Source organism: Miscanthus floridulus, chromosome 18, assembly GCF_019320115.1.
Source record: "Miscanthus floridulus cultivar M001 chromosome 18, ASM1932011v1, whole genome shotgun sequence".
NCBI lineage: Eukaryota > Viridiplantae > Streptophyta > Magnoliopsida > Poales > Poaceae > Miscanthus > Miscanthus floridulus.
Window position 1 is genome coordinate 71,060,654 of NC_089597.1, and position 12,827 is coordinate 71,073,480.

The following is a 12,827-nucleotide window of genomic DNA, read 5'->3' on the forward strand; positions in this document are numbered from 1 at the left end:
CGACCGCCCACCAATATCCCAAAATATTCTAGAGAAACGAACCCTGGGCTTTGGCTCGAAGACTATTGGCTTGCCTGTCAAGCTGGTGGTGCGAGTGATGATGATTTCATTATTCACAATCTCGCGCTATTCTTGGCCGATTCAGCACGAGCATGGTTGGAGCACCTACCGTCCAATGCCATTCAAAGTTGGGCGGATCTCATGGAGATCTTTGTGAGGAACTTCTAGGGCATGTACAAATGCCCTAGAAACCCATGGGACCTCAAGAACTGCCGCCAAAAGGCTGATGAAACCCTCCGCGGGTACATCCGGTGCTTCTCCCGGTAGTGCAACAAGCTCCCTAACATCACCGATGCCGACGTGATAGGAGCCTTCCTATCTGGGACAACCTACGAATCCCTAGTCCACAAGCTAGGGCACAGGGGCCCGTGGACCACTAAGGAACTCCTAGACATCGCCACCAGCCATGCCTCAGGAGAGGAGGCGGTCGGAGCCATCTTCGACCACCCCGACGGTAGGGCGAGGCGGGACGAGGACGCCGGCGAAGACACCTCCAACCGTCCTGCCAAAAGGAAGAATAAGAAGCAACGGTCCGACAACTCGCTCGTGGCCGCTGCCGACTGCAAAGGTGGCCAAAAGCCCGCAGAGGGCACTCCAAACCACTTTGAAAAAATGCTCGAGGGGCCATGCCCAAACCACGCTTTCCTGGCCAAGCATCTATACAAGGAATGTGGCCTCATGCGCAAATACTTGTCTGGGGGCCTCAACAAAGGGGAGCAGGGGAAGGAACCTGCCCCCAGCACAGACAATGCCAAGGAGAAGGACGCCGCCTTCCCGACTCCGAATGGTGCCCTCATGATCTTTGGAGGATCAGCGGCCTATGACTCCGAATGTCGTCAGAAGGTCACATGCCATGAGGTCTATACGACCGGACTAGCCATGCCTACCTTCCTCCGGTGGTTAGAATCCGCCATAACCTTCGACCAGACCGACCATCCGGATGCCATCCCACACCCGGGAAGGTACCCGCTTGTCATCGACCCGATCGTCGACCCAAAGCAGCTCACAAAAGTACTGATGGATAGAGGCAGTGGCCTCAACATCATGTACGCCAAGACGCTCGACAAGATGGGCATCAACCGAACGAACCTCTGCCCCATCCGATCACCTTTCCATGGCGTTGTGCCTGGTAGGCAGGCCGTGCCACTAGGGCAGATCGATCTACCTATCACTTTTGGGGATCGGTCCAATTACAGGACTGAGACCCTCAACTTCGATGTAGTGGGGTTCCCAGGAACTTTCCATGCCATCCTAGGACAACCATGTTACGCGAAGTTCATGGCCATCCCCAACTATACATACCATAAGTTGAAGATGCCGGGCCCCCATGGGGTCATCACCATCGGCACCTCCTTCCAGTGCGCTTACGAGTGCGAAGTCGAATGCTGCGGTCACGCCTCCACAGTCATCACCTCCAAGGAACTCGCCACCCTCAGGGAGGAGGTTGCTGAAAAAACGCCTGACGCCAAGAAATCGACTGGGTCATTCGAACCGGTAGAGGGCTCCAAGGAGGTCCTCGTGGACCCTAGCAGCTCTGAGGCTAAAAAGGTACGCATTGGTACCGCGCTCTCCTCGGAATAGGAAAGCGCGCTCGTCAACTTCCTCCGTGATAACAAAGACATCTTTGCGTGGAAACCCTTGGATATGCTAGGCATCCCGAGGGAGGTCACCGAGCATACCTTATAAATCCACCCAGGCTCCAAGCTGGTGAAGCAACGCCTGCGCCACTTCGATGAGGAAAAGCACAGGGCCATCGATGAAGAAATAGCAAAACTATTGGCTGCTGGGTTCATTAGGGAAGTACACCACCCAGAGTGGCTAGCAAATCCCGTTCTTGTGCGAAAGAAGAGCAGGAAATGGAGGATGTGTGTCGACTACATGGGCCTCAACAAGGCATGCCCAAAGGACCCATTTCCTTTGCCACGCATAGACCAAACAGTTTATTCCACCTCAGGGTGTGAAACCCTCTGCTTCCTTAACACATACTCCGGCTACCACCAGATAACGATGAAAGAGTCCGACCAGCTCACGACGTCTTTTATCACCCCCTTCGGATCGTTCTACTACATTTCAATGCCGTTCAGTCTGAAGAATGCTGGGGCAACTTACCAGCGCTGTATGCTCAACTGCTTCGGGGACCTCATCGGGCGGACCATTGAGGCCTACGTCGATGACATCATAGTTAAGTCTAAACGGGCTGACCACCTTGTCGCCGACCTTGAACAAACCTTTGCAAAACTCCAGGCAAACGGCATCAAACTCAATCCTGAAAAGTGTGTTTTCGGGGTCTCGAGGGGCATGCTGCTCGGCTTCACTGTCTTCGAATGTGGCATTGAAGCCAACTCAGAGAAAATCTCAGCCATCACAAAGATGGGCCCGATCCAGAACATAAAGGGGGTTCAACGAATCACAGGGTGCCTCGCCGCCCTTAGCTGATTCATTTCATGCCTCAGCGAATGAGGACTCCCCCTTTATCGACTCCTAAAGAAAGCTGACCACTTCAAATGGATAGCCGAGGCCCAGGAGGCGCTTGACATGGTCAAGCTACTTCTAACAAAACCCCTGGTCCTAGTTCCTCCAAGCAACAGAGAATCCCTCCTGCTATACATAGCGGCCACCACGCAAGTGGTCAGTGCTGCCTTAGTAGTAGATTGGGAGGAAGAGGGGCACGCCTTCAAGGTATAGCGCCCTGTATATTTCATCAGTGAGGTGCTATTTGACTCCAAAACCTGTTACTCCCAAATCCAGAAACTCCTCTACACCGTCCTCATCACCAAGAGGAAGCTACACCACTACTTCGAGTCACACCCGGTGATAGTCGTAACGTCATTCCCCCTTGGCGAGGTCATTCATAGCCAGGACGCCATAGGAAGAACCACAAAGTGGGCACTCGAGCTGATGGATCAGGGCATTACTTATGCCTCCCAAACAGCGATCAAATCCTAGGTGCTGGCTGACTTCATCACGGAGTGGATCGAGGTCCAGATGCCACCAGCAGTCGTCGATCAAGAGTACTAGACGATGTACTTCGATGGATCGCTGATGAAAAAGGGCGCCGGTGCAGGACTAGTCTTCATATCTCCCCTCGGGGTCCGCATGAGGTACATGGTTTGGCTCCATTTCCCCTCATCAAACAATATCGCCGAATATGAAGTGCTCATCAATGGCCTATGAATCGCCATCAAGCTTGGCATCCGATGCCTCGACATCAGGGGCGACTCCTAGCTGGTCGTTAGCCAGGTCATGAAGGAGTCAAGTTGCCATGATGCCAAGATGGAGGCATACTACCAAGAAGTTCGACGGCTAGAGGATAGATTCGACGGCCTCGAACTCAATCACATCCCAAGGCGCCTCAATGAAGCAGCCGACGCGCTCGCAAAAGTAGCATCCGCCCGAGAGCCAGTGCCGATAGGTGTCTTTGCCAGCGATCAACACAAGCCCTCGGTGCGCTACGAGGGGTCAGAACGAGCCAACAATGGCTCGCCTGATCCAGCCCCAGGGGCGGACCCGCCGACTGCTCTGCCCGACCCTGAGGTCATGGAGCTTGAAGAGGATCCAGTAGCAGAGTCCTACCCTCCTAACGACTGGAGAACGCTTTACCTCGACTACCTCCTCCGCGACGCACTACCGGCAGACAAGACAGAAGCCCGATGGCCCGCACGTTGTGCCAAGTCCGTCATTCTTGTAGAAGGCAAACTCTACAAATGGAGCCACACCGGGATCCTACAGCTCTGTATCCCTAGCGAACAAGGAAAACTTCTGCTGAGCGATATCCTCGGTGGGGTCTGCGGTCACCATGCCATGCCAAGGACCTTAGTTGGGAACGCATTCCGACAGGGCTTCTACTGGCCCACCGCAGTAGCCGACGCCGAGCAAATTGTACGCACCTACGATGGGTGTCAGTACTATGCTCGGCAGACTCACCTCCTAGCCCAGGCACTCTAGATGATCCCCATCACATGGCCCTTCGCGGTCTGGGGGCTCAGCCTGGTTGGGCCACTCAAAAAGGCGCCCGAGGGCTTCACCCATCTGCTTGTCACCATAGACAAGTTTACAAAATGGATCGAAGCTCGACCGATCTCCACAATCAAATCTGAATAGGCTGTGATGTTCTTCCTCGACATCATCCACTGCTTTGGAGTACCGAACTCCATCATCACAGACAATGGCACGCAGTTCACCAGTAGGAAACTCATTCGATTCTGTGATGAACAGCACATCCGAATTGATTGGGCAGCCGTCGCGCACCCCCGGACAAACGAGCAGGTTGAGCGTGCGAACGGCATGCTCCTGCAAGGCCTCAAGCCCAGGATCTTCAACCGATTGAACAAGTTCGGCGCACGCTGGGTCACCGAGCTCTCGGCGGTGCTCTGGAGCCTGAGGACAACTCCTAGCCGGGCCACTGGCTACACACTTTTCTTCACAGTTTACGGTTCCGAGGCCGTTCTCCCAACGGACCTTGACTATGGAGCGCCAACAATTAGAGCATACAACGAATAGGGGGCCGAGGTGTCCCACCAAGATGCCATGGACCAGCTAGGCGAAGCCCGCGACATCGCCGTCCTCCGTTCGGCCAAGTACCAGCAGGCGTTGTGACGGTACCATAGCCGATGGGTGCAGGACCGAGCCTTCAACGTCGGGGACCTTGTCCTTCGCCTCGTCCAGAGCAACAAGGACCGCCACAAGCTCTCCCCACCCTAGGAGGGGCCGTACGTCGTCGCGGAAGTACTCCGTCCAGGCACCTACAAGTTGAAAACCATCAACGGCGAGGTCTTCACCAACGCCTAGAACATTGAGCAGCTACGTCGTTTTTACCCTTAAATAAACGCATGTTTCTTCTTATCAGTTTTTGTCTTTACAAAACCCCGATCTTTAGTGACATCCAACCCCTACAAATTGTGAGGGGCCAGACCTCACTCGGGGGCTCATACAAGTACAAGTACGTTTATCTTGCAAACACTTCCTGTATTATCTTTGAAAACTTTACCTAAGTTTTTCGTTCTTCTCGTAAACAAGTCCTACGGACTAAGATTTCGGGAACAAATTCTAAGTACAACTGGTAGCACTGCGGGAGACCCATGCCCCAGTGGCTACAACCTCTTTGCTCACCAGCGTGATCAGAATTAATTCAGTCCGCACTCCTAGTTTCTTACAACTTGGGCCACGGGAAGGGTCAGAGGGCACCGAAACCTCTTCTACAAGAAGAGGAAGCTAAAAAGCTGTTTGCCGTAACAAAAGATGAAAATTTGTTCATTTTTGCACAAATTAACCACTTACAAAAGATGTCATCACACAAAGGACTAATGTACTCCTAAAATTCAAAGGACTGTTCACTCGGGGGCTCCCCCAAATTTATTCTGTTACAGTCTTTGCTTAGTTTTACAACATGTACTACTATGGCCGTCGCGCCAAGCTCTCCATCGGCAACATCCGGGCATGTACACGGGCCAGTTCGTCTACTGCAGCCACCGTGCCAAGCTCTCCATCGGCAACATCCCACCACACCGTGGGATCTTCGAAGGCACCGCCATCTGCAATGTCGAGCACCATGCCGACGAATGCGGTGCCCCTCCGCCGGGGCGTTCAGGGACTACGCCATCATCATCAGCTCCAACCCCAACAACGACATTGGGACAGGAGGCGCTTCCCGCTGAAGGAAGGCCACAATGAACGATGGCAAGGTCGACGATGCTCGGTACCCTCCAGTGCCCCTCCTCCATCGGTAGCGGTGGTGCACCCACAGCAAGGGTGACTCGCACCGTCTCATCTACGTGGGACAACCTCCAGCTCGACATCGCGCTCCGAATTCACAAGCAGACCTATGAGTTGTTCTCTCCCTCGCATCACCCTCTCTTACTCAGGAACCGCCGCATTCGGTGGAAAGGAAGGAGAAGTGGTGGTGGCTCAGAGGCTGGCTAGGAATGGGGTGAGAACTCCTCTCCCCTCCCTATTTAAAGAAGGGGCACAGTAGCGGAGGAAAGGCAAAAGGTTGGGACAAAAAACTCTCTGCCTTCCCCTATTCAATACAAATGCGAAATCAATGCTGACAGAAATATGAGGGGACGTGCTGGAAATGATGGAACGTGCTCTGGTCGACGGGACGCCGCCTGGTAAGTCAGAACGTCACCCAGGCATGGCCCACCACTAATGCGTCCTAGGCATGAGAACCGGGGCACGCTCACCTGCAGGCAACTCTCCGCTTCCCCAGGCAGGCCCATGGAACAACCCAACGACGGAACCTCCCTCCAGGGGGAGCCCAACGGGCCTTCTGTGTCGATTGAGTGGCCTAGGCAAAACAACGAATGAACGACCAATTAAAAAGATAAGTACCCCTGTTTACTTACTTTAAGTATTAAATTCTTTACCGAGCCTCCGACCCCAGCAACGGCAGGGGCACGGACATCGCTCGGGGGCTACCGAGGGCGCATGTTTGTTTAAACACCCTTATAGCCCGACCCCTCCTTACGTTTGGGAAACCCAAAGCACGGCGGGTGGGAATACAACGATGAGTACAACTGGACGAACCACCAGACCCTATGCCCCGATGGCTACGGTGTTTTTTTGGTTCACCAGCATAATCGCATTCATAATTCCTCACACTACTAGCCTTAGCTCCCGCCTTCCCGAAAGGAGTTTGGAGGGGTCCACCTATAGAGCCCCCTTCGGGGGGAAGCTGACAAATCGCTTAAAAGCTAATCGTACGGCTCGGATTCCCACCGAGAGACAGAAACAAAAAAACACGATACTTATGTAGGTTACGCTGGCCTCGTCGCAAACGTTAGACCCAAACCTAGAACGGACATGTATGGTAGGAGCTTCCCACGGCTCATACCCCCAAGGTAACATTACTGACCCCCGCTTTCGTTTTGATTAAGCTGTACGCTAAATCCATATATCCAAACATTTCATATGCAAATCCTTGCATCTCAACACTTCATGTCGCGTCACGAAAGTGGTAGCCACCTCATTCAATATGAGCGATGCTTGACCAGTATTCGAAGGCCGGCCCACGAAGGGCTCGAGGCCGCCTCATGTCAAACAGATCCAGGGGAGAAAAACCGAAATGAGCCCCAGCGGCCTTGCCCGACCCTGTTCAGAAGCGGACAGGGACATCTTGACCTTTCTCATTCGATGCTAACCTCGAGCCATACCCATAGAATCTCCGTCGAGGAGAGGCCAACGGGCCACCTGAGCCCAACAAACGGCTCGGGCATCTACCGGGAGGCAGGTTCAGAAGTAGTGCAATGCCACATGAGGGCTCTGCTGACCCTGTCAGTGAATGATGGATCCGGATTCCACACCAACATACCCGTTAGCGAGCTCATTGAGCGCGACACTCGAGCCATCGAGGCAAATGTCGTCAACTCAGCCCCTCCAGCTGCGGAAACCGAGGACGGGGTAGCGCGCGAAAACACGGCCGACCCCTAGCAGACCCTCAAGGGCTCGGGGGCTCGAGCCACTCAACCCAAGATTGAGAGACCGAGGTTTGATGCCTGACCAACGAAGGGTCCGGGGCCGCCTCGCGTTGAACAAGAGCTAGGGGAGAAAACACAGATGAGCCTGAACGGCCTTTGCTCGACCCACATTAAGGTGAATAGGGTCATCTCAACCTTCTTGTTCAAATCCAGCCTCTAGCCGAGCCCATAGAAACCCCATTGAGGGGGAATCTATTGGAAGCCGGGCCAAGGAGTAGCAAAATGCCACCGAGGGCTTCGCTGACCCTGTCACAAAGCAAACGGGATTGGATTCCGTCTGAACATCCCCGTTAGCAAGCTCATAACGCACGGTCACGCAGCAATCATCAAAGTCCTAAGGTAAGGGGTACGAGTAAATACAAATGTAAGTTCACCTCCCTCGCTCCGGTCCTCCAGTAACATCCGACCCCAGCAACCGCAAGGGGTCGGATCTCACTCGGGGGCTGATAAAGGTATGGGAACCTCCTTTCTTTTCTTTTCGAGAAAATATTACATTTGACCTCCTCTTCGCATCAAGACCAGTGGCAAGGTTCGGCGGAACAGACTGGTAAGACCGCAAAAGGCCCACGCCCAGACAGCTACGGTAATTTTGCTCACCAGCACAATCAAGTTTCCCCTAGAAAAAAGCCTCGGGCCCTATGGTCTTAACAAACGGAGGGGTCGATTGTCTAAATCTTTTTCATCGCAAAAAGAGAAGGTAAGATCAAAACAAACGAAACGAGACTTACTGCAACCATTTCTAGGACACAAAAGCACTGACACTTGTTCACATGTTACAAATAAGTGTTTATCAAACCAATTCCACTAACTACTTCCGCGAAGGGAGAACCTCTTCTTTTAGCTTGTCTGCCAGGTTCCGCGCAAGGGGAGCCACCACCTTCTCCATCTCATCTAGCTCAGCGTCTTCATAGGCAGGCGTGAAGCCTTGGCTCATCACCCCTAGGTTGATCTCCTGAGCATAATGGGAATGGGTGACAGTGAAGGCCTGGGTGATCCCAAGGCAAAAGGCGCTCTCCACAAGCTGGCCCACGTGCGCCGTGATACTAGCAGCACGGACCATGAGGGAACCAGCCCCCTCCTCTTGCGTCACCCGCAGGTCATCATAGACCGCCAGGACAGTGGAAGACAGGCGATCATACTCATCACCTTCGACTTGAAGAAGCCTCCGTGCCTCGGCGAGATCGGCGCGTAGACTGGCAGAAACTTCCTCGTCATCTAGCCGTCAGGCCAGCTTGACTCCAAGATCCGCCTGGCATGCCTCGGCCTCCTGACATGCTTCATCGTGCTCTCGGATGGCCCGATCGACCACCACGGCATCCTAGTTTGCCTTCTCCTGCAACATCGCGGACCTCTCCTCAGCCTTCAGCTTGAGGTCCCGCTCCGTCTACTAGCTCCTGCCAGGAGCTCGCTGGCCCGCTCACTAGCCATGGCATTCTTCTACAGCAGCTCGTCTTGCTCCTTTCAGAGCCTGGCGATCTCCTCCTCATCTAGCTTCGTCCTCACCGACAAATCCTCAAACATCGCATGGAACTCCTCCACATCACGACAGCGCCTTCGGCCTCCCGCCAGCTGGACGACAGCAAGCTTACGCGCTCACATCTCCTCATAGCCTGGGCCTCCTCGGTGAGGCGGTCCCACTCCAGCCTTTCACTCGTGGAGAAACCAGGATTTAGTTCTGGCTATGGGCAGCAAGATTAATGAAAAGAAGACCGGTATCAAAAACACGAAAACACAAGGATACGAAAAGAAGGAAGAGAACAAGGCTGAATACCCGGCTAGAAGGAACGATGATTTCAGCGTAGGGCTCCATTAGCCTAGGTTCAAGGCATTGATCATGGCCGAGAACCCGATGTCAAGGTTCTCCCGCTCCACACTCTCGGCAACACCATCAAGTGAGAACAGAGACGACGACGGATCCCGAGCATCCATCCAATGGAGCGGTGGCTCGCTCCGCATGGGGGAATGGCTGCCCCCTGACAATAGGGCTAGGGGTGATGGCCGGCAAGTCCTTCCCACCACAGCCAAGATGCCTAGAGACCCACCGGCCATATCCTCCCCCGCCCGGGCCTGACGTGGTCGTAGCCTCCCCCATCTGGACCTCCGGTGGCATGGACTGCGCCGCTCCCTCGGACGCCACTATGGCCACATCCAACTCCGCCCGATCCACGTCGGGTGCCGTCTCTATGGCCACCAGAGGCGTGGACCACGCCACCCCCTCGAACAAAACCACGGTTGCGTCTAGGTGCTCCTAGCCTGACGCGGTCGCGGTCGCCTGTTCAGCAACCACCAAGGGCACGAGCACCACCGCGGGCGCCGACGGATCGGCCAATGAGGCCGTGATGCTCCTACCTGAAACAGGGGCGATGTCGGGCAGCACCAGCCATCCCGTCTAAAGGGCAAGGCTCTTCTTGGGCACCAGCCCCAGAGGGTGGCCCCGTCGCAAGAATTTGCAAAAGAGGAAAAAGCATAAGATCGGAACAGAAAAGTAAAGGGAACAACGAGGGGAGTCGATGATGTACTCTGATGCTTTTGGGCGGTAGGTACGTTTCGGGGACGAACCCCCTAGACCCCTGCTCCAACTCATACAGGCAGGACATGTTTGAGCCTGCCCCTGCTCTGAGGCAGGGGAGCTCATCTCCCTTGTCTCATGGGGCATGGCGCCAGAGCCGCTCCCCTCCATCACCTCTCGGGGCATGGCGTCGGAGCCGCTCCCCTCCACTGTCTCATGGGGCGCAGCACCAGAGCCGCTTCTCTCCATCACCTCTTGGGGCATGACGTCGGAGCTGCCCCCCTCCACCAGCACCATAGGGACGGTCTCGGATCCAACCCCTCTCATCCACCGATCCTCCGCCGGCACCCCAAGGGTAGCGGTGGATCCACCGGCTCCCACTAGACCCAGGGGCCGGCCTGGCTCCACTGCTCCCATAGACTCACTTCCCTCCGCGTGGAACAGGAAGGGCCCCTGTGGGGGCAACGGGTCCTCGTCCACTAGGTCACCCCAATCCACGTCGGCCGCTCCCTCATCAGACTCGTCATCGTCATTGTTGTCTTCACTGCTCGTCTCCTCTCCTTGATCTCGAGCTTGCTGCTTCCGTATTGCCTTTTTCTTCACGACTTCCCTCGTCTTCTTGTCCCAACCAGCCGTGGCGCGGTTCGTTGCCACCCGGGTTAGGTCCTTCTGTAGCGAAGCCGGGCTATCCTTGAAGTGTAGTCCCCCCAGCTGGTCCCGCCATCACGAAGTTAGCATCAGGGGATCGGAAATTTCAAGTGAAAAGAGGAGCGAAGGGAAAAAAGACTTACGAAATCAACAAACCCCGGTTCCGGCCGCATTGGGAGATGTCCCGGCACCGAATACACAAAGTCAAGAGCGGTGCCACGGGAGTCCTTTGTGGGCTCCATTGCCTCCTTGACGCACTATGCCACTTCGGAGTAAGGGAGCACCTCATCGACAAGCACCGTCCCTTTGAACGATGCTTCAGGCACCATCTGATATAGGGGGAGCGCGCACGCCATCAGCGGCGCAACCCTCCTCGCGTGGTAGGCGCCGATGATCCCCGACCCCTTCACCCCCCTCTGCTTTAGAGTTTGGAGGGCGGCGAGAAGGTCGTTGAGTTGCTTCTTTGCCTTACCCGAGACGCCCCACCCCCACGACCCCGGGGCCTCCGAGATGTAGCACCTAGTGAAAGCTGGCAAGGGGGCGGCGGCGTCATTCTTGACATAGAACCACTGCGAATGCCACCCCTTGTTAGAGGTGGTCAGACGCATCAATGGATACGCCCCTACCCGGGTGCTGTGGAGGTGGATGCTGGCGCACCCCACCGATGCGTGTAGGTCCTCCTTCCCAACCCGCCTCTTCACGAGACTGACGGCAAAGAGGTACCACCATAGGTCAAAGTGGGGATCTATCCCCAAGAACCCCTCGCACAGGGCGACGAACGACGCAATGTGCTGAATCCCGTTGAGGGTAAGGTGTTGAAGCTCCACCTAGTAGTAGTCCATCAATCCTCGAAGGAACTGATGGGCGGGCATGGCGAATCCCCGCTCGTGGAAGTGGGCGAAAGAAACAATGTACCCTTTAGGCGGTTGCGGCTCCTCCTCCTCACCGGGCAGTCACCACTCCTCGGCGGCGGTCAATGGGCAAAAGAGGCCTCAGCGGACAAGGCCCTCCAAGCACCGAAGGGAGATGTTGGATTTGTACCCTGGGTCCATTGCGACAACGGGAGCAGCACGGAGAAGAGGGCAGCAGCGAGTTTGACGGCGATGACAACGCGGGCATAGGAGGCTAGGGCGATTGGCGGTGGAGGTTTCTAACGCGAAGGCAAGGGGGTGAAATATGGAACCCTGGGGGCGAACCTCGTGGTTTTATAGGGGCGACGGATGTGAGAAGGGCAACCGTCCGCCTCGATCTCCAGGCTTGCCACGCGCATCGTCGCATCACATCGCGGGACACGTGCCCACGACCCCTATCCTCTCCCACCAAAATTGCGCTGGACGGTTCGCCTTCCTGAAGCGACCGGGCTCTTTCCCCACAGAGGGGACGTGGACTAGAAAAATCTCTTCTCTGATCCGTCTGGGCCCATAACGACCGGGGGTCGGCCCAAACCAACTCAATGGCCGCCCTAATGAAGGATGGGCCCATGAGAAACCAGAACTCAAGGACGCAAGCGCCACCAGGGCCTTGATCCGTAGTTGGGTTCCGGCCAGGCCGGCCCTGAATAAAATTCCCACGAACAGAATACCATGTTTCCCTTAAAAATATCTAGTTGACAAAAAACCAAGTCTTACGGCCTTACCCGCGGAGGGTCCGATACTACCCCCCGAGCGACTCTACTCAAATCATCCGAGGGCTCGGGGGCTACTGTCAGGGACCTAATACTAGGGTACCCAAGGAGGTGGAACTAATAACCATCGAACATTAAAAACTCCCTGAGCGGACAAGGGCACTACTATGCTTCTTGTCCTGAATGATGGGAGTTTAGTTTCGCCTCGCCCGATGCCCGTCAGCCAGCTCTGCCTCCTCGACGGCTGGGGGATGGCTCCGCCTTGCCCAAGGGCTGAGCCCCGATGGCTGAGGGCTAGACCCCGCCTCGCTTGACCCCTAAGGGCTAGACTCCTGCCTCGCCTAACCCCCATGGGATGGACTCCACGTCGCCCTGACCCCCAAGGGATAGACTCCGCTTCGCCCGACCCCTAAGGGCAGGGCTCGGCCTCGCCCAACAGATAAAGGCCAGGCTCCACCGTCATCCAACGACTGAGGACAGACCTCGCCTTGCACCCGATGTCCGAGTGCTA

The 12,827-nt window shown here is 55.5% G+C and overlaps 1 protein-coding gene across 1 annotated transcript; it reads left to right on the top strand.

Annotated features, from left to right (window-relative positions):
* The first annotated feature begins 3,333 nt into the window (after positions 1–3,333).
* On the top strand, positions 3,334–8,727 carry LOC136524002 (uncharacterized). The gene is made up of 2 exons (XM_066517495.1): positions 3,334–3,939; positions 8,479–8,727. Exons 1-2 carry the CDS (start codon positions 3,334–3,336, stop codon positions 8,725–8,727), a joined length of 855 nt encoding a protein of 284 aa, XP_066373592.1.
* Positions 8,728–12,827: the final 4,100 nt, after the last annotated feature.

What these genes read in the sequence shown, in the direction of transcription:
- LOC136524002 (XM_066517495.1), top strand. Translation starts at nt 3,334, where the DNA reads ATGGAGGCATACTACCAAGAAGTTCGACGGCTAGAGGATAGATTCGAC. An exon ending in TAGCCGACGCCGAGCAAATT is followed by an intron (nt 3,940 to 8,478) that starts GTACGCACCTAC and finishes CATCACCCCTAG; the next exon opens with GTTGATCTCCTGAGCATAAT.